Source organism: Cephus cinctus, unplaced genomic scaffold (genome assembly GCF_000341935.2).
Source record: "Cephus cinctus unplaced genomic scaffold, Ccin1 Ccin1_scaffold0401, whole genome shotgun sequence".
Lineage (NCBI taxonomy): Eukaryota > Metazoa > Arthropoda > Insecta > Hymenoptera > Cephidae > Cephus > Cephus cinctus.
In genome coordinates, this window is record NW_014333085.1 from 31,997 (window position 1) to 48,118 (window position 16,122).

The 16,122-nt window shown below is 40.2% G+C and overlaps 2 protein-coding genes across 29 annotated transcripts in view; one reads left to right on the forward strand and one right to left on the reverse strand.

The window, feature by feature from the left end:
• Positions 1-500: 500 nt before the first annotated feature.
• LOC107267390 (putative adenosylhomocysteinase 3) lies at positions 501-8,290 on the reverse strand. Of its 11 annotated transcripts, none has more exons than XM_015739028.2 (11): positions 8,120-8,290; positions 5,905-5,952; positions 4,972-5,056; positions 4,233-4,414; positions 3,688-4,012; positions 3,298-3,448; positions 2,928-3,080; positions 2,682-2,847; positions 2,331-2,577; positions 2,126-2,246; positions 501-2,033 (listed from the first exon to the last, which is right to left on the reverse strand). In XM_015739028.2, exons 1-11 carry the CDS (start codon positions 8,219-8,221, stop codon positions 2,027-2,029), a joined length of 1,587 nt encoding a protein of 528 aa, XP_015594514.1. In that variant the 5' UTR covers positions 8,222-8,290; the 3' UTR covers positions 501-2,026. The 11 variants fall into 11 exon arrangements, with proteins under 11 accessions (XP_015594514.1, XP_015594512.1, XP_015594513.1 ...); XM_015739026.2 differs by having other exon boundaries at positions 4,233-4,426; XM_015739027.2 differs by having other exon boundaries at positions 4,966-5,056.
• Positions 8,291-8,411: 121 nt separating this feature from the next.
• The window catches only part of LOC107267386 (rho GTPase-activating protein 190), a 14,304-nt gene continuing 6,593 nt past the window's right edge, over positions 8,412-16,122 (forward strand). For 8 of the 18 annotated variants that reach the window (XM_025084567.1, XM_025084569.1, XM_025084571.1 and 5 more), the window contains exons 1-17: positions 8,412-9,051; positions 9,820-10,579; positions 10,702-11,612; positions 11,695-11,904; positions 12,220-12,231; positions 12,632-12,818; positions 12,904-13,019; positions 13,109-13,261; positions 13,338-13,576; positions 13,658-13,859; positions 13,921-14,091; positions 14,163-14,432; positions 14,513-14,691; positions 14,747-14,930; positions 15,046-15,257; positions 15,342-15,755; positions 15,839-16,078. In XM_025084567.1, the coding sequence (XP_024940335.1) occupies positions 10,409-10,579; positions 10,702-11,612; positions 11,695-11,904; positions 12,220-12,231; positions 12,632-12,818; positions 12,904-13,019; positions 13,109-13,261; positions 13,338-13,576; positions 13,658-13,859; positions 13,921-14,091; positions 14,163-14,432; positions 14,513-14,691; positions 14,747-14,930; positions 15,046-15,257; positions 15,342-15,755; positions 15,839-16,078 (3,871 nt within the window). In that variant the 5' untranslated portion in view covers positions 8,412-9,051; positions 9,820-10,408. Of the gene's footprint in view, positions 9,052-9,819; positions 10,580-10,701; positions 11,613-11,694; positions 11,905-12,219; positions 12,232-12,631; positions 12,819-12,903; positions 13,020-13,108; positions 13,262-13,337; positions 13,577-13,657; positions 13,860-13,920; positions 14,092-14,162; positions 14,433-14,512; positions 14,692-14,746; positions 14,931-15,045; positions 15,258-15,341; positions 15,756-15,838; positions 16,079-16,122 lie in introns of those variants that run through there. The other 10 variants (XM_015739021.2, XM_025084575.1, XM_025084579.1 and 7 more) reach the window with 8 other exon arrangements.

A 16,122-nucleotide genomic window follows, 5' to 3' on the forward strand; every position in this document is an offset into this window, starting at 1 on the left:
CCTTGTGCGAGTATTCAATTCCATTTTGAACATTTTAGATTTATAAATCAATCTCCAAATTGTTCATCGTTCATTTAACGAGAGATTGTATGCCAAAGAGAGGATTGCATTCGTGAGAGTGTACTTTTGTGATCAATAGCTGTATTCCTTTTTCCCATAAAATCTATTAGTAACGTGCGCCAGGCAGTCATTAAAATTTGGCTGATTAAATTCATTCTATATAAAATCACGATCGTTTTATTAACAATGTAATTAAATATATGTATGCTCTTTATTTGCTCATGTCAATGGCAATCGCTGACCATCCACGCAAACAATAATATCTTTGGCAGCAAAGATGTTTGTTTGCTAATTCTCGCTGGGATGCGAAGGTTGCCTAACGTCGCGGTGGATCAAAAGTCAAACATAAATAAAAGAATTTCATTTCGAATGGAAGAGTAATACAGCATTACAGTGTACGTGGTACTTAACTTGACAGGTCAACTTAAAATCAATGTTTGTTAAATTAGAGCGTATTTATTTAGGCCTTTACCACGTACATCCAGAATGCGCTTTTTTTTCTTATATAATATAATCGAATGCAGATACCATGCGGAATTTCACCATTGAAAAATTGGATTGTACAGGCGATGAGATAGAGTGATTATAAGAAAACATCAAGTCTCCAAACAAAAGTGTAATTTTAAAAAACGGTTTTTGAATTTCACAGTGACATAAGTAAAGATACCTTTGTATATTTTCGCAAGACAGCATCATTTGAATGCTCTCTGAAATCTCGTTGCAAGGTTAACATGCATATTTATTAATTGCACAAATTTTTTGTTACAGGCGGTCTCTTATATAGATGACTTTTGTCATATAAGAATCGCATTTGGGGCTATTAGTGAGCGTTGGAAACACATTTAATTGAGGCCCCGTTAAAGCTACTGTATGCGATCGCTCGTGCTGCTAATTACAAACTCGTAATCACCACATCTGTGTGTTAAACCTTTTTTAAATCTTGCTAACTTATGCTCTCATGCCGAGAAGTTCACTCTGTCCATTGTATCGCAGTATGTATGTACATGTTTGAGACGACGGTACTCAGATGCACGATGATACGTATATCTTTTTATCTATAAGGTATAACGACCATTTGAGCGCGTTTTCATATTTATTTATAATACTGAACGGAATGGCTGGTGTGATTCTCTGTCTGTATATCAAAGGTTAATTAGATTTTTTTCTACAGATAAAATCGTCCACTCTAAGGTCCGTATTCATAGTCAGTACTTTGTCTTGAGAATATTCCTAAGTCCGTCCTCTACCACGTATTAATACCACACTTCGTCTCAAGCTGTCTTCATCTCTGACCGTGAATATGTGAAGACACACCGCTGCTCGCTCAATAATTAAATTATTAAGGTTTTTTTTTAGAATAATAGGATTGTTATTAAAAATAATATTAATATATGATTACAGTCAGCTGACGAATTTGTAATTCGCCTAACAGGCGTGTAGGCTCCTCCCTTTCCTTGAGCAAGCTAGACGTCGAATCAAAGTCTAGTATAATTTTATTTAGCCGCAATCACTAGAACTTGAATCATTTTTTAGTAGTAGCCTTAAATCCGTGTAATTTTTAGTACGAGTTACAATTGATAATTTTGTGACATCTAAATTCAATTAAAGGAAATAAAGATGAATTCGACGAAGATTCGGCTAAGATATGTGTAGTACAGGCTAAAATATTAAAAGAACAAGCAAATATGCGAGATTAATAATCACACAATGTGGAGTCGTAGTGGAACAAACTGAAAAAGCCCTGTGAGCGTTTACGGTGGGAAGATCAAATGAGAAATAAAGCTAATTACGTTAACGTTTAGGAGATTAAGAGAAGAAGTAGTAGTAGTAGTAATGGTAGTGGTAGTTGTAGTAGTAGTAGCAGCAGCAGCAGCAGCAGCAGCAGCAGCTGGTCGGCGGTGTCTCCGTTGTTTGACGTTTTCTATAAAACATTGTTTTGCGACGGAAGGTGGCAGCCTGATGCTATTTAATAGCTAGAAAAAGAAAAAAGAAAATGAATAACTACTATAGATACAAGGAGTCTCGAGAAATGTTGAAAAGATATATTGCCTTGTTGGATACTAACCGATAATAATTTGGCTTAAAAGGACCGGCCTTATTGAGACCCATATACTTTGCCTGCTCATCCGTTAGTTCTGTTAGGTGAGCGTCGAAAGTTGGCAGATGCAGAGAAGCCACGTATTCATCTGAATGAAAGTAATGTGTCAGTTACTCGATCGCAGAATCCTGTAGAAAGAGACTTCGCATCTTTGATTGAGAAAATGGCGTACCCATCTTTTTTGGCAGTAGGTAGACGTCGCTCTTGTAGCGCCCTGGCGGAGCATTAAAGAGTTCGATAAGTGCAAGAGCTTGAGTAGCAGCCGTGATGGAGACCACGAAAGACGGAATACTGGAACACGATAGGTTGACCAATCTGCCCTCAGCCAGGAGGACAATCCGTTTCCCATCAGGCCATATTACGTGATCCACTTGAGATCTGACCTTTTCCCACGTGAGATCAGGCGTGCGAAGACTGTTCTGTTGAGCGAATGGATATTCAGCTATATAGCGATAACGGCGAGTGATAAGAGAGATTCAACTCTCCATCAAAGTATTTTCAGAACTGGAGAATTCTCACGCACAATGTCTATCTCCGTGTTGCTGTGGCCCATGTTACAGACGACGCATCCGTTCTTCATTTTATCCATGTGCTCGCGGGTCACAACGTTCTTATTACCTGTAGCAGTGATAACGATATCGACGTTCCTGATAACTTCGTTCAGTTTCATCACCCGAAATCCATCCATACTGCAAGTAAGCAGCAGCTGGCGTTTAATACCTGGTGCAACCCACTCTACTAAAATTGTATTTACTTGAGGTTGCCTTACCTTGCTTGCAGTGCACAGATTGGATCAATTTCAGTGATGTATACGATACATCCCAAGCCTTTGAGGGCCTGACAACAACCTTTACCAACCTCACCATAACCACATATGACCACTTGTTTTCCCCCAAACATTACATCCGTAGACCTCTTTAAGCTGTAAAAAGACATGAATCGGGGAAACATTTGAAAGATTTGCGAAGTTCGGATTGTCTGTAAGATCTGCATCCCAAGGCTGGATGCATAAACGATCACGACAGCTGTTACGTAATTCTAAGATGCGATTCTCTAGTATGAAATAAGAATTCTTTGGTATGATCAATAAGCATCCCTCCCCCCCTCCCCTCCTGTATACAATATCAATGAACTCATACCTGTCTATAATACTTTCGCGGCAACTGTAAAGATTGTCGAATTTGGTCTTTGTCACACTGTCATTGACATTCATGGCAGGAACCGAGAGTTTACCAGCTTTGGACAGTTGATACAGCCGGTGTACGCCCGTAACGCTCTCCTCGACTATTCCTGCAACCAACGATCGACGCTCCTAGTTTTCAAGTTGGATAAAAAGTAGCATTAAATAATCCAGGAAGCAAGTCATTTTAATAGCGGCAGAACCTGCTATTCTTCGACATTCAACAATGGCATTACAGCAAGAGTATTGTATTTGGCTGCATGTTATTAGTCAAAGAGTATTGACTGTAAATATATTAAATATATTAATCTACAGTGATCGATCATCAATAATCCATTTTAAATCTCACCTTGAATCATCTTGAACATAGTGTTATATTTTTTGAGCATAAGATGCGTCGCGTCGCCTCCATCGTCCAGGATCATATTCGGCTGCCAATTCTCAGCCGCGACGCACTTGTCGATGCACCACCAGAAGTCCTCCTCCGTTTCTCCGCGCCAGGCAAATATTGGATATCCGGCGTGAGCCAGAGCAGCTGCGACTTCATTCTGCGTCGAATAAATATTGCACGCCGCCCATCTTACTTGCGCACCTAATTCCACCAGAGTCTCAATGAGCACAGCCGTCTGGGCATTAATATGAGTGCATCCAACGATCTTGGCGTTCTTCAATGGCTGCCAAATAGAAATGGAAATATATAGATTTACGGATGAATGATGCAAAGTCAAGAAATGATATGGAAGTGGTTAGAATTTGTGGAGGGATAGATTTTAGAGTCCTCTGTGTCTAGATCCGTATCTCTGTGCGTTTATCGTGTGAGGCACGAGAGACTCGAAGAGATACAGTGACGAGAGACAAGAGGCGAGCGGCCAGGTAAATTTGATTGATGATCACCTTATCGTCAGCAGCACGTTTGCGCAACGCCATAATTCCGGGCATCTCCTGCTCGGCTATCTCGATCTCACGGCGTCCAAATGCATGCTGATTTATATTGCGCACGCAGAAGTCATTGAAGCCCTTGTCCGTCTTTTGGATTTTCTCCCGCGGCGACACGTCGTCCTCGTCCGACGAGCTTCCTGTATAAGACGCTGAGGTACAACCGAACGCCAGAAAACGCGACATATTAGTACCACCGCAAAGCATGGATTATCACTCGTTCTTTATGCATCGCTCCCCGATTCATTCTTCTCCTGGATATCGAAGCGCAGCTTGCGACGATTTATCACGTTAACTTAACGTCAAGCAACATTCTGTCCAAAGATTATTAGCAAATGTTCCGCTCATGCTTGGCATTGCAGGGCCGGTCGACGGGAACGAGGAAAATTGTAAAAAGAAGACCGATCGCTCGAGCGGCCAATAACGAAGCAGCGCCGTTCGGATGCGCAGAGATGAGCAGAGATGATAGCGATTAGGATGCAGGACATGACATATGTATAGGAGACTGTAGAGCAGGAGCGGCCGTGCAGTCTCGCGCGAAGGGACGTGAGTTAGGAGGATTAGTGGTATAGGTGCACTGGAACAAATGGCGAATCAGGGAAAACTCTAATGAACAGCGAACGAACAGTGAACGAACGAACGAACGTAGAAAACCGAAGTAACGAAAGTAATAATACCAAAATCAACGTACTCATACCAGAGCTGTAGCTATCGGTGCTGCTGGCGGACAGAGAACGGCTCCGGTAGCGGCTGGACTTCTTCAGGGCCCCGGATTTCGATTCCTAAAAAAACGTCCAAAGTCTATTTGCGTTAGCAGCCCATTGGCATAGGCCGGATTGCTTCATTTTTTCCTCTACCGATGCAGAAGGACGATAAAAACGGAACAGAGCAAAGAGAAAAGAAAAATGTCAATAAACGCAACTCGTGAATGTTTGATGAAGAAAGTATTAGGAGCTTAATAGCGCGAATTAAGCTACGTGGATACTATTGTATTATTGTGGTACGTGCACGCACAGAGTTTAGATAAGCTTTATTACGTTGTTGATGCGAAAAGTCTCTCGTATAACGAACAGGCAATTCCGAAGTAAAGCATGTCATTTTCACTGGAACTCCAGCAATTCATAGAAATTCAATTATCTTGATCCCGAACGAGAATAATTTCAAGTCAACACACCACGCAAGTCTCATGGATATCTCTAGGATGTTCCACGTATGTCCCAGGGATGTCCATGAGATTTTGTATCGATAGGGAATGAGGACCAGCGTCGAACCGACCGGGGGATGGTGGTAAGAAAATATGGATCCTCGGGAAGATGAGGAGTAGGGTTCCTGATAAATGTATGAAGACGGACGGTTCGTCGCTGGGCAGCCATCGCAAGTATATCTATTATATGTACATCCATATACATTTTTACGAGAGCGTAACGCATCTCTCTCCAACTACATAGGAAGAACTAAAGCGTCCAGTGAAGAGATTGCCGAGGAGTGCGCGGGGCATGTAGTAAGTATAATTGGGCGTAGGCTGGGGTAGAAGGCTTGGTTCTTTTGTGTGTTCTTTTTCTTGTTGTTGTTCTTGTTGTTGTTGTTGCTGTTGTTGTTGTTGTTGTCATACGCAAATAATCTTACTTACTAATTTTGCTCTCGGGCCGTGAAAGGCATTATTTGATGCCTCTAGGCTCTGAAATCACAATAACCACCATATCATGATTCAAATGCACCAAATTCATGTATTCTGGTAGCATCGACCAGATTGTATGTAAGGATCTTTAGCAGAGAACAGTCTTACGTAATTCCCGCTAATCTTCATGTTTACGTTTATACGTAATACTGTCCCCTTTAAAAGTTTCAGATACTTTCGCGAAAAGTGTGAGGATACGAGGACAGTTTGCAAAGTGGATATCATCTGGCACATGTATTGTGTCGGCATGCGTGTCCAGTATGCAATTCTCTATATCACTAGGGTTGTGACGCGTCACTCGCTTCAAGCTGATTCTTCGTTCTATCATATGCATACGACAATCCTAAGAACTAACGCGAGAATAACGCTCCATGCGAATCAATGGTTTCGAACAATGGATGCGTCCGTCTCTAATATCTAATAGGAGAGAAGACAAAATGTATTCCTTATGGAGGGCGACAATTTAAAAAAGTTTTAACGAATTAGCTTGTCTGCGAGGATGTGACAAATAGAAACGGAATCTATTTGGCAATGAATTAACATTCCTCTAGAAATTTCCGCGAATATTTACAACAATAAATCTTGTTAATAAGCTTTCTAATTGTAAGATCACCTGTTCCTTCGACGTAGACATCGCGAGTAATGTTCAAAACACAACTGATTGACTAGTCGTAAATTTAAAGATTGATATCTCCTATGCTTAAAGAATCTCTTAAATCGACACACAATTCTTATTTAAATTCGATGTTGCTTATGTAAAATAAAAAGGACAGTCACCTATCGCATCTAGATATCTAATACACAATAGCTCTGCAGTGTCTGGTCAGGTCAGGCAAATGGAAAGTGAATCCAAGTGAAAGTTAGGAAAGAGAATAGTGTCTCAAGCAGTCACGATCTCACCGATAGTACGTACCCAAAAGTTAAATACTTATTCGCGTATCACCTGCGAGAACAGAGCCGATACGGTCCTCGGCATCAGTTTCCGTCTTACTGAATGCGTTGCGCTTAGAAAACACAATGCTTGTGCCTCGACAGACAGGCTGATCACACTTGAGATGCATGAGCTTCCCTCCTGCCCCCCACCCCCGCCCTTCGTTCTTCATCCAGTCGAATGCACTTGCAAAGCAGCCATCTATTCTTTTTTGTATCCTGAGCAACAAAACGATCCATCCATCACACGAGTCTCTGCCCGGTGCGATTACGAGTAATCTATTTTTATATAAGACTCCTGTACTATGTATCTCTTTCCTTACTTTTCTCAGACTCCTATTATAAGCGGAAAACCTGCACAACCGTTCAAAACAAACATACACATATATTAACTTGAGTAAATAATTCACATGATATTGAAATCTGTATTACAATCTTACACCGCATAGGAATATCACTTTCAGGAACAGTAATCCAATCCATTTTGCGAGGACCTATGTATTCATATTTTATGCTCTCAATCGTCTAAGGGTCGTGAATACATACTTCTGCGGTCCTGTTATCGTTTTTATTCACCCTGTTTTTTTTTTCTATTGAAAATTACTCATTCGGTAGTAAAGCCTGTTCTCAAGCTAATGAGACAGTCGTAACTCTTTGAATTGAGGAGTCTTTAGTTAACTACCTGAAAATATGTGAAGTGAAACCCTTTGAGTCGTTCTACAATCTACAATAAAGAAACACATGCCTTTACGTTTGTTATTGTTCCGATGTCATGCGAGTTATGTAACGAGGACATATAGCTCGAGGAGCGACACAAGGTCTCCGCGTAGAGAATAATGCAAAAAAGCTGTGTCGAAAGTCAAAACGAAACTGGAGCAACGGGGACGCGTATCGTACGTATCCATGATAATAAAGAAATAAAATACAGATAGACTTTCAATCAAGGGAAAGAAAATGATGAATGAACATTTATCTACAGGATACGCAGTGAATGTAAAATATTAAAGCGTGACTTTCGGATGTCCTGTCATAATTTTCTATGATTTTTACCGATAAGTTTAATTGGATTCCCATACAAGTACTGTTCTAAGGGATTGTTGCTGTCTGTAGCTATTCGTTGATTGGCAATAAGAGTGATCGCAACGAGATCGCAAACTGATGGAATCAAGATCCTAAAGATATCGGAGTGATCATAACGTTCGTGGCATTAATGGCATTGAGAGGAGATGTCACTTACCTTGATGCAGGAGGCCGGATCTGTGACAGGTCCATCAGTAACTGCATTTCTACCATCCTTTCCAGAAGACGTGCTGTTCACACCGTCCCCGCTGTCAGCCATCTTTAACAGTACTAGAGCCGATCAGAGCGGACTAAATGGGACTAAAGCTTCCTAGTGTTCCGCGCTACTGTCGGATGGCGTTGGACGACAGTCCTGCGAGTCACAACTCACCAGGCTCGTGATAATCGGGCTCTTCCAGACCACTGCAGATAGCGATGACCAGCGATTACTGGCGGCTGAACGCGGCTCAATCAGTCCGAGTGAATGGTGGGATTTTATCTTGCCTGAATTGCATTTATTAATTATTCCATTTGCGCTAATATATTAATCTTTTTACATTAAAATATTCCTTGGTACTCCGTGTTCCTGAAGAATGGACGCTGATTCAGGATCACAACTTAGAGTGCAGACTTAAAGATATATTTCAGTCTGATTTACATTGATTGTTTCTGTTTAAAAGGGCAAGTAGCATAGAGTTTTATCATAATTTCCCCATTATCAAGTTCTTCAGTGAGAATCTTATCTCACGGCCCTGAGCTTTCGGGCAACACTGGGAGCACTACCCAAGTTGAAAACATGAATCTCCGTGTGTCCACTGGTGCCCACCCACCAAGATGGCTCCTTTACGGGGCAGCACTCGATATTTGACTTGAAGTTATTTACATGCCTGGATTTTAACGTGTCCTGAGGTGAACCGCACAAATTCATCGACAGTGAGTCGTGCTTTGAAAAATCGAGAAAGAGTATGGTGTGTGATACTTGAACGAGAAGAAAGAGGATTAGTTGGAAATCGCGCGAGACGACCGGCTGGCGTGCCAGACAGCACCAGACAGCTCGGTAGAGAGTAATAATATCCGTACTTTCTTCATACGAGCGGCCCAATTTCTAAGGTATCATAAGAACTTCTTTAAGCATTTTCAATTTTGCCAGACGGACGGAATGATTACTTTTCATTTTCTTCTTCTTGTTTCTTATACTCTGTCTCCTTCACTTGGCTTCCGTGTATCTATTGAGACCTGCCACCAGTCCGCTTGGACATTTTTTCCAATAGCTACCACGATATTGGCTCTGCTTGTGTACAATGCATATTGATCTATTCGTAGCTGTCATTTCGATATACCTAATGTTATTTTTTTTCACCTTAAAGACTATAAGCCATCGGCGAGTCTACCCAAAATTAACGATAAAGAATCGTGGACGAACTGTAACACAAGTTTTGGGCTGTAGCTCAAAACCACTGTGAAATGTATATTTTCGTTTTTTAAACGTAATTTATTTCTTTTTACATTAATAAAAGAGCAATTTCTCTCTTTTTACTCAGTTTTTTCTTGGAAATATTTTTTTTAGAATGCATGTATTTTTTACATGTTATTGGAAATACAGAGAAGTGCTCTGACGATAATCCAAAATTTTGTTGCATCTGAGAATATGTCTAGTAATTAAAGAGGTGTCATTAGTCTGATCTTTTAGGATCATTCGTTTTAATTATTGCCTAGACTTTCTGGAATATTTGGAGAATATCAAAAATCTATGGATCACTTGGAGTGTTGCCTTTCTTGTCAATACATTGTATGCTTCAATTACATTTCTCAATTGATATAGTATAAGAATGAAGAATTATGACTGATACTGACATGAGTACTTTTTGTGATTTCCAGATAAACAGTGCCATTCCAAACCACTATTGCTCACAGCTGTGCTAAAAATTGTAAACATAACAATTAACCATAAACATAGCATTTAATATCCTGGACATCATAATTAATAATATATAGCGATGTCATTTTTCACTTGTGATTATTAGTAGCTGTTAAGAAAGGTATATCATAAAAGATACATACGATACAATTGACTGGCTTTCATATGTATATGTTTGCAAACTTGCAATAGGAATAATCAATGAATTTAATAACCTGTAATGTTATACAAACATTTGAAAAGACATAGAAATAGTAAAGACGAATGAGATAGAACATCTCGTTTCTTTTTTCTTGAAGGCAATGTTACCAAAAGAGATCTGCATTGATTTTTATATGAAACTTTAAATAATGAAATTGTCAGGTGGTTAATGTAAGGTTTTTGTTTTTTTTTTGACAAAATAAAGTCTTTAAAATTGGAAGTATACTCTCGTCAGGCAAAGTATGTCAGGATGTTCTGAGTAAGGTCAATGCATGAAGTTGCACAAGTACAGTAATTCATATCTTTGACCCTTAAATTTCTAACTTTGGCTCGGGCACTATTTCGAAAATGGCACGAAAATCTGATAATGTCAAGAGTATCAACGTCGCCGTTGTCGGCCTCTCTGGGACAGAAAAAGACAAAGGTCAGGTCGGCGTTGGCAAGTCCTGTCTCTGCAACCGTTTTATGCGTTCCCTTAGCGATGACTATAATGTAGACCACATTTCCGTTCTGTCACAGGTAATTGCTGCTATCTTTAAATAATAGATAATAATCTTATTAATTACAAGGGCGCAACTACATTTTTTTAAAATTAATAATTCACCAACAACGAGCCTATGGATTTCCCTGCATCTTTTTAGTCGGACTTCAGCGGTCGCGTCGTGAACAACGATCACTTTTTGTATTGGGGAGAAGTGATGAAGTCGACAGACGATGGGACGGATTTTCAATTTCAAGTAATTGAACATACAGAATTTATCGACGACGCCTCCTTCCAGCCATTCAAGGGTGGAAAAATGGAGCCGTATTCCAAACGATGCGCAGCTACAAAAATTACCAGCGCTGAGAAGCTCATGTATATTTGCAAAAATCAGCTTGGCATTGAGAAAGAATATGAACAGAAAGTCTTACCTGACGGGAAGTTGAATATCGATGGCTTTCTATGTGTCTTTGACGTGAGCGTTGTGCCCAACCGGTCAATTGAGAAGCAAGTTGAAATTGTGGCGAATATTTTGAACAATCTGATGAAGACCAAGAAACCGATGGTGCTGGTGACGACGAAAAACGATGATGCTAACGAACAATACGTGAAAGAAGCGGAAAAGCTTGTGATGCGAAAGGAGTACAAAGGCTCGATCTTGATGGTTGAGACTTCCGCCCATGAGAATATCAATATCGACGTGGCCTTTATGCTGCTTGCGCAATTGATTGACAAAACAAAAATGCGCAGCAAGGTTACAGCATTCGCTGAAGCGGCCAAAGCCAGGAAGGAACTTTTGGACGCTTCGACGGAATCATTACAGAGGCTTATTCGGATACATGTTACCGATTATCGTGCGCTGTGGTCTCAAGCGTCGAAGAAACTCGCACAGCACAAAGAATTTACAACCTTTGTTGAACTATTTGGTATTGATGAGACTCAGAGACTATTCAGGAGACACATTAAAAAGTTAAAGGACGAGCAAGTAGCAAAGAAGATTCAGGGATACTTAGATATGTTACCAGATGTACTGCACGAAATATGTCCAGATATATCCAATCTGATAAACGAGTAAGCAAGAATATCTGCATTTTCAGATTCTTTATTTTTTATTTCATCCTTTTTTTTTCTAATCCCATTCGATTTTATTCAGGGAATGGTCAATTGTACAGCAGTATATAAAGGAACATCCAGATTTTCATCAGTACTTTTACGAATGTCCTGAGGATATACCCTGGATTGATTATGATTTTGGTGAGAACAATAGCTCAAAGATACCCTACGATGTCTTAGAGACACCAGAAGCAGAAACAGTATTTAAGAACCATGTGAATGCTTTGCAACAAGAGCAACGTAGACTCGAGTAAGTTTCTTGCATCTATTCAGACCTTTTGTTTATTTCTCATTTGTTGGCAGTTAGATTTCAAATGGAATTATTGTCTGATATTTGGCTTTTTTAAACATTTGTTACTTTAATAGTTGTAACTCTCACTGTTTTATAATTATACTCTATCAAGAGAGCATAACACTTCCCTGACATATTGATTCCTAAGTGTTACAGTAATCTAATTTTGTGGTGAATGTGTTAGAGTAATTCTGATTATATTGACTGTCTATTAATACTTATAAGGTGAACTAATGCTTTGCTTCATTCTGGGTGGCGTCTCTTTATGTGCAGACTTCCAAAAAGGTAATACTACGAGCATATCTTAGTGCACAGTCGATACCTTTACTCTTGCCTTGTAATTGTCAATAGTTACCTGTAAAATTCCGTGTTTTTTCCACCTATCGATCTCTGTTACTGTTGCAAACCACATCATTGTGCCAGCAACGCGTGAGAAATTTGACACCCAAATTGCGGCTTGTGGTTTTGCAGCTGCAGATACAGATATCTCGTGTTAAGATCCTGTTTTGGAATTCCTAGATATTTTCAAAGTATTAGAATACATAATAAGCCTTTGGGGATAACATAGATTTAAGTTAGGTCTTTGAAAAAGCACGAGATTTGAAAGGGGATTTTTTTACAAAGGTATGACACTTGATGTCATGTGTTTCATTGCTGATCCTTTGAATTTTTGATACTCTTTTAGATGGAAAAAGCAGTTCAAGCAATTGCTGGAAGAGACTGGTTATGTAACACCAGGAAAACACTTGTCTGAAGTGAGAGTGCTGTTCATGGGTCGCGAATGTTTTGAAGCTTTGTCACTTCATGATTGTCAAAAGATTTATGATCAGCATCAGAAGGAGATCATTGAAAAGGCGAAACATAACTTTCAGGTAGTTAATGTTAATTCATATCTGAAATAATTATGAACTTGGGGTGACCCGCTTGAATGAGAATATTGCTTTTACTCTCTCTCAGGAGTTGCTACTCGAGCATGCGGATCTGTTTTATCACTATAAGAGCATAGCTCCGTCCGGAACCATTACTCAGGACGATATCAAGGAGATCACTGACGCTTTGGTCGATGACTTCAGGTGTGTGCTTACTGTCTCTTGTCCTTGTCGTAAGTCAATGGAATTGTATAATAATAAGAAGTGGCCTAGTTCATGATTCATTTCTCTAGGTACAAGGCTCTAGACAGATTGGATCAAGATCGAAAGTTAATGCTCTTTCAGCACTTAGGATTCGTACATTGTCCAATTCGAGAGCACTGCCCGGCGTTTCCTAATTGTATGGATGCCTTGATAGAGCGAATACTGGGAACGAAAGCACACAGGTAAAATTGGATTTTTTTAAAATGCCATTCTTGCTAATTGCAATCAAGTAAATAAATCAATTTTTTGATTGAATAGGCCTTCATCGTGGAATCATAGTAGCCAGTGGCAATTGACTTCAGATAATAATCAGCTGAATTTAGTAATTCTCGGTAGTAATGGACTCAGTGAAGAATTTGCGCGTGAGATCAAAGCTCAAGCTGAGGATGATGAAGTTGAAATCGACTGTCAATTATATACTCTTGGTTACCGGGTGATTGACGGCGATGTCAGTTTACCACACAATTCATTCACCACATCGGACTTCATGCCGCATGGTAAGACACCCTGATTTTGTTAAAAATTCTTAGGTTCCTTAGAGGAAAAAAATTTCTCTTCATAGTGTATCATTTTTTCAGGTTCTTTCTGTATCTATTCTAATGAAGACACTTTTGAGTACATACGGTCCTCCTTGGAGAAGACGCTCTTATCGAATCTCGAACAGGAAGACAGGTTACCCTTTCAGGGGCTGCCGATAGTTATTATGTTTGTACCGGATTCCAATATTGATGAGATGGAAGCCTTGAGACTCCGGGAAGAGGGACAGAATCTCGCTGATAGGTATGGTCTTGGTAATGTTTCGGGCTTGTAGGATTCTAATTAAGATTTTTTTAAAAAATAGTTTGCAGTGTCCTTTCATCGATGTCTGCATGGAGGATTTAGAGCAGGACAAGCGATTTCCAACCCCGTTGGTGAAGGACGCTTTGCAGCAGCTTATACAGTCCATTAATCATCGGGCCGGTTTCCTTAATATTTATCAGAGCGTCATAGAGTGTCTAGAACCAGACATAAGGTAAGTGAGCACAAGCACCCTCGCAAATTATATCTAAGAAGTGGCTTACGGAGTATCGACGAAATATAAAGTTTATTTCTACCGCGCAGGATAATTATGTGCATGTTTTGCGGGGACCCGTACTCAGTAGAAAATGTACTTGGTCCTTTGCTCAGTCATCAATGCTGCTTTTTAAGTGGCGACAGATCCATTGTCCTGGAAACGTTTTTGGGAGAATCAAAGCGACGGGTCGAGGTCATAATTTCAAGTTTCCATGGGGCTAATGCATTTCGTGATGAACTGGTACACGGTTTCATTCTCGTATACTCGACCAAAAGAAAAGCATCCCTGGCAACATTAAAGTACGTTGCCAATTGGTTCAGTAACTTACTGCGAATCTATTAAATAATATCTCTCATTTCTGGCCTTATTTATATTGCAGCGCATTCTCAATGAATATTCCTAATTTACCTATTCAAATAATGGCCGTAACGGACACAGGTGGAGCAAACGCCTTTTTCAGCAATGACCTGAGTCACTTACTCATTACGGAAGGCAATGCAACGGCTGATAGATTACAAGCACACTTTATGACTTCCGCTTCGAGTTGTCAACAAAAAAGTATGTAGGTCGTAAGATCATTGGAAGAATTTTTTCACATTGCATCATTTTACAGCGGCATTCTATACGCCGTTCTTCAAAGAGGTGTGGGAGAAGAAACCGGAAATCGAGCAGGCGTTCAATATGGAGGAACCTGGAAATCTAAATGACAGCGGAGAAGGAACTCTGGAATATTCAGCTTTGCATCCGATGCCCCCACCTAGACATGAAAGTTATCATTTACAAACTCCGGACGACGGGTAAGAAATCTTGGCGCAGATATTTCTGAAATAGACTGGTTATTGAGTCTATTATTTAATTTTGTATTAAAATCTATAAGTTATTCTTACTGTGACTTATAAGTCTAACGTGCAGCAGTATGTCCGTCACTTTTAGGAGTGGATCTGAGTCCTACGAGCAGCTAACTCCTGATGGTGACCTCGGCGAGACAGGACTGAATGAACAGTTTGCCGACAGTCGGGCCACACCCAGTGATGACAGCGATATTTACAGTCAGGTGGATTTCCATCGTGAGGAAAGAGAGCGAGAATTGCTGAAGAGTGGTGATATAGCTAATAAATTATCTGGTGCGTGGCTCTCCTGAACTTAAAGAATCTAAATTGTGGCGAAGAAAGCGATTCATAATGGATTCTTGAAATTTTCATGCACAGGCTGGGTGAAAGATACGTTTATGCATCAAGATGGAGTCACGAACAGCTATTCCCATCGAGCTTTCACTACTGGAAGACGGCATATTTCCCAAGCGAAGCCAAGACCCAAGGGAAATAGTCAGACGCTCAAGCAACCTGGAAAAATAAATTTGAAGGATTTTTCCAATGTAACTGATGCCATAGCCAGGATGACAATTGGCGAAAAAGAAGAACATGGCTCAAAAATGAGTATAGGTCATGCACCTCTAGCCACACCGGAGCTGGTCGATCTGGGTTCGGAATATGCTCAGGTTAAGGATGCTGTACCAAACCTCTACTCGTCATACGATGGAGATTACATGTACACGCTCGTACAGGATTCTATTGGAAACAATAAGTCAAAATTGAGACATCGTCGTGAAAAAGGACAGCCTTGTAAGTCAATAAGAAATTTCATTTATGTTATTCCATTAGAATGATAAATTTGCATTATTGAAGTGATTCTCATTAATGTACAGCCTATAGTGACTCGGATTCCGATTGGAGTTCTCTAGAGAGACAGAGAATCTCTGACGTCTTAGGTAAGATGAATAAGAAACCGTCAACGCACAAGCGAACACGCAAGAAACGAACGGCGATACCAGTGGCGACACCGAAGGTGCCGTCGCTTGCGAGTATGACCAGCGGTGACGGTATCGTCGGTTTGAATTACACTATGAAGGATGACAAGAGTTGGCGAATGGATCCCGCTGAAAGAGGTAAAGTAATAGCGCGTTTTTTTTTTTTTTTTTTTTTTTTTTCC

What these genes read in the sequence shown, in the direction of transcription:
- LOC107267390 (XM_015739025.2), bottom strand. Translation starts at nt 8,221, where the DNA reads ATGGCTGACAGCGGGGACGGTGTGAACAGCACGTCTTCTGGAAAGGAT. An exon ending in ACGGCCCGAGAGCAAAATTA is followed by an intron (nt 5,057 to 5,904) that starts GTAAGTAAGATT and finishes ACGTTTTTTTAG; the next exon opens with GAATCGAAATCCGGGGCCCT. An exon ending in TAGCTACAGCTCTGGTATGA is followed by an intron (nt 4,427 to 4,965) that starts GTACGTTGATTT and finishes GTTGTACCTCAG; the next exon opens with CGTCTTATACAGGAAGCTCG.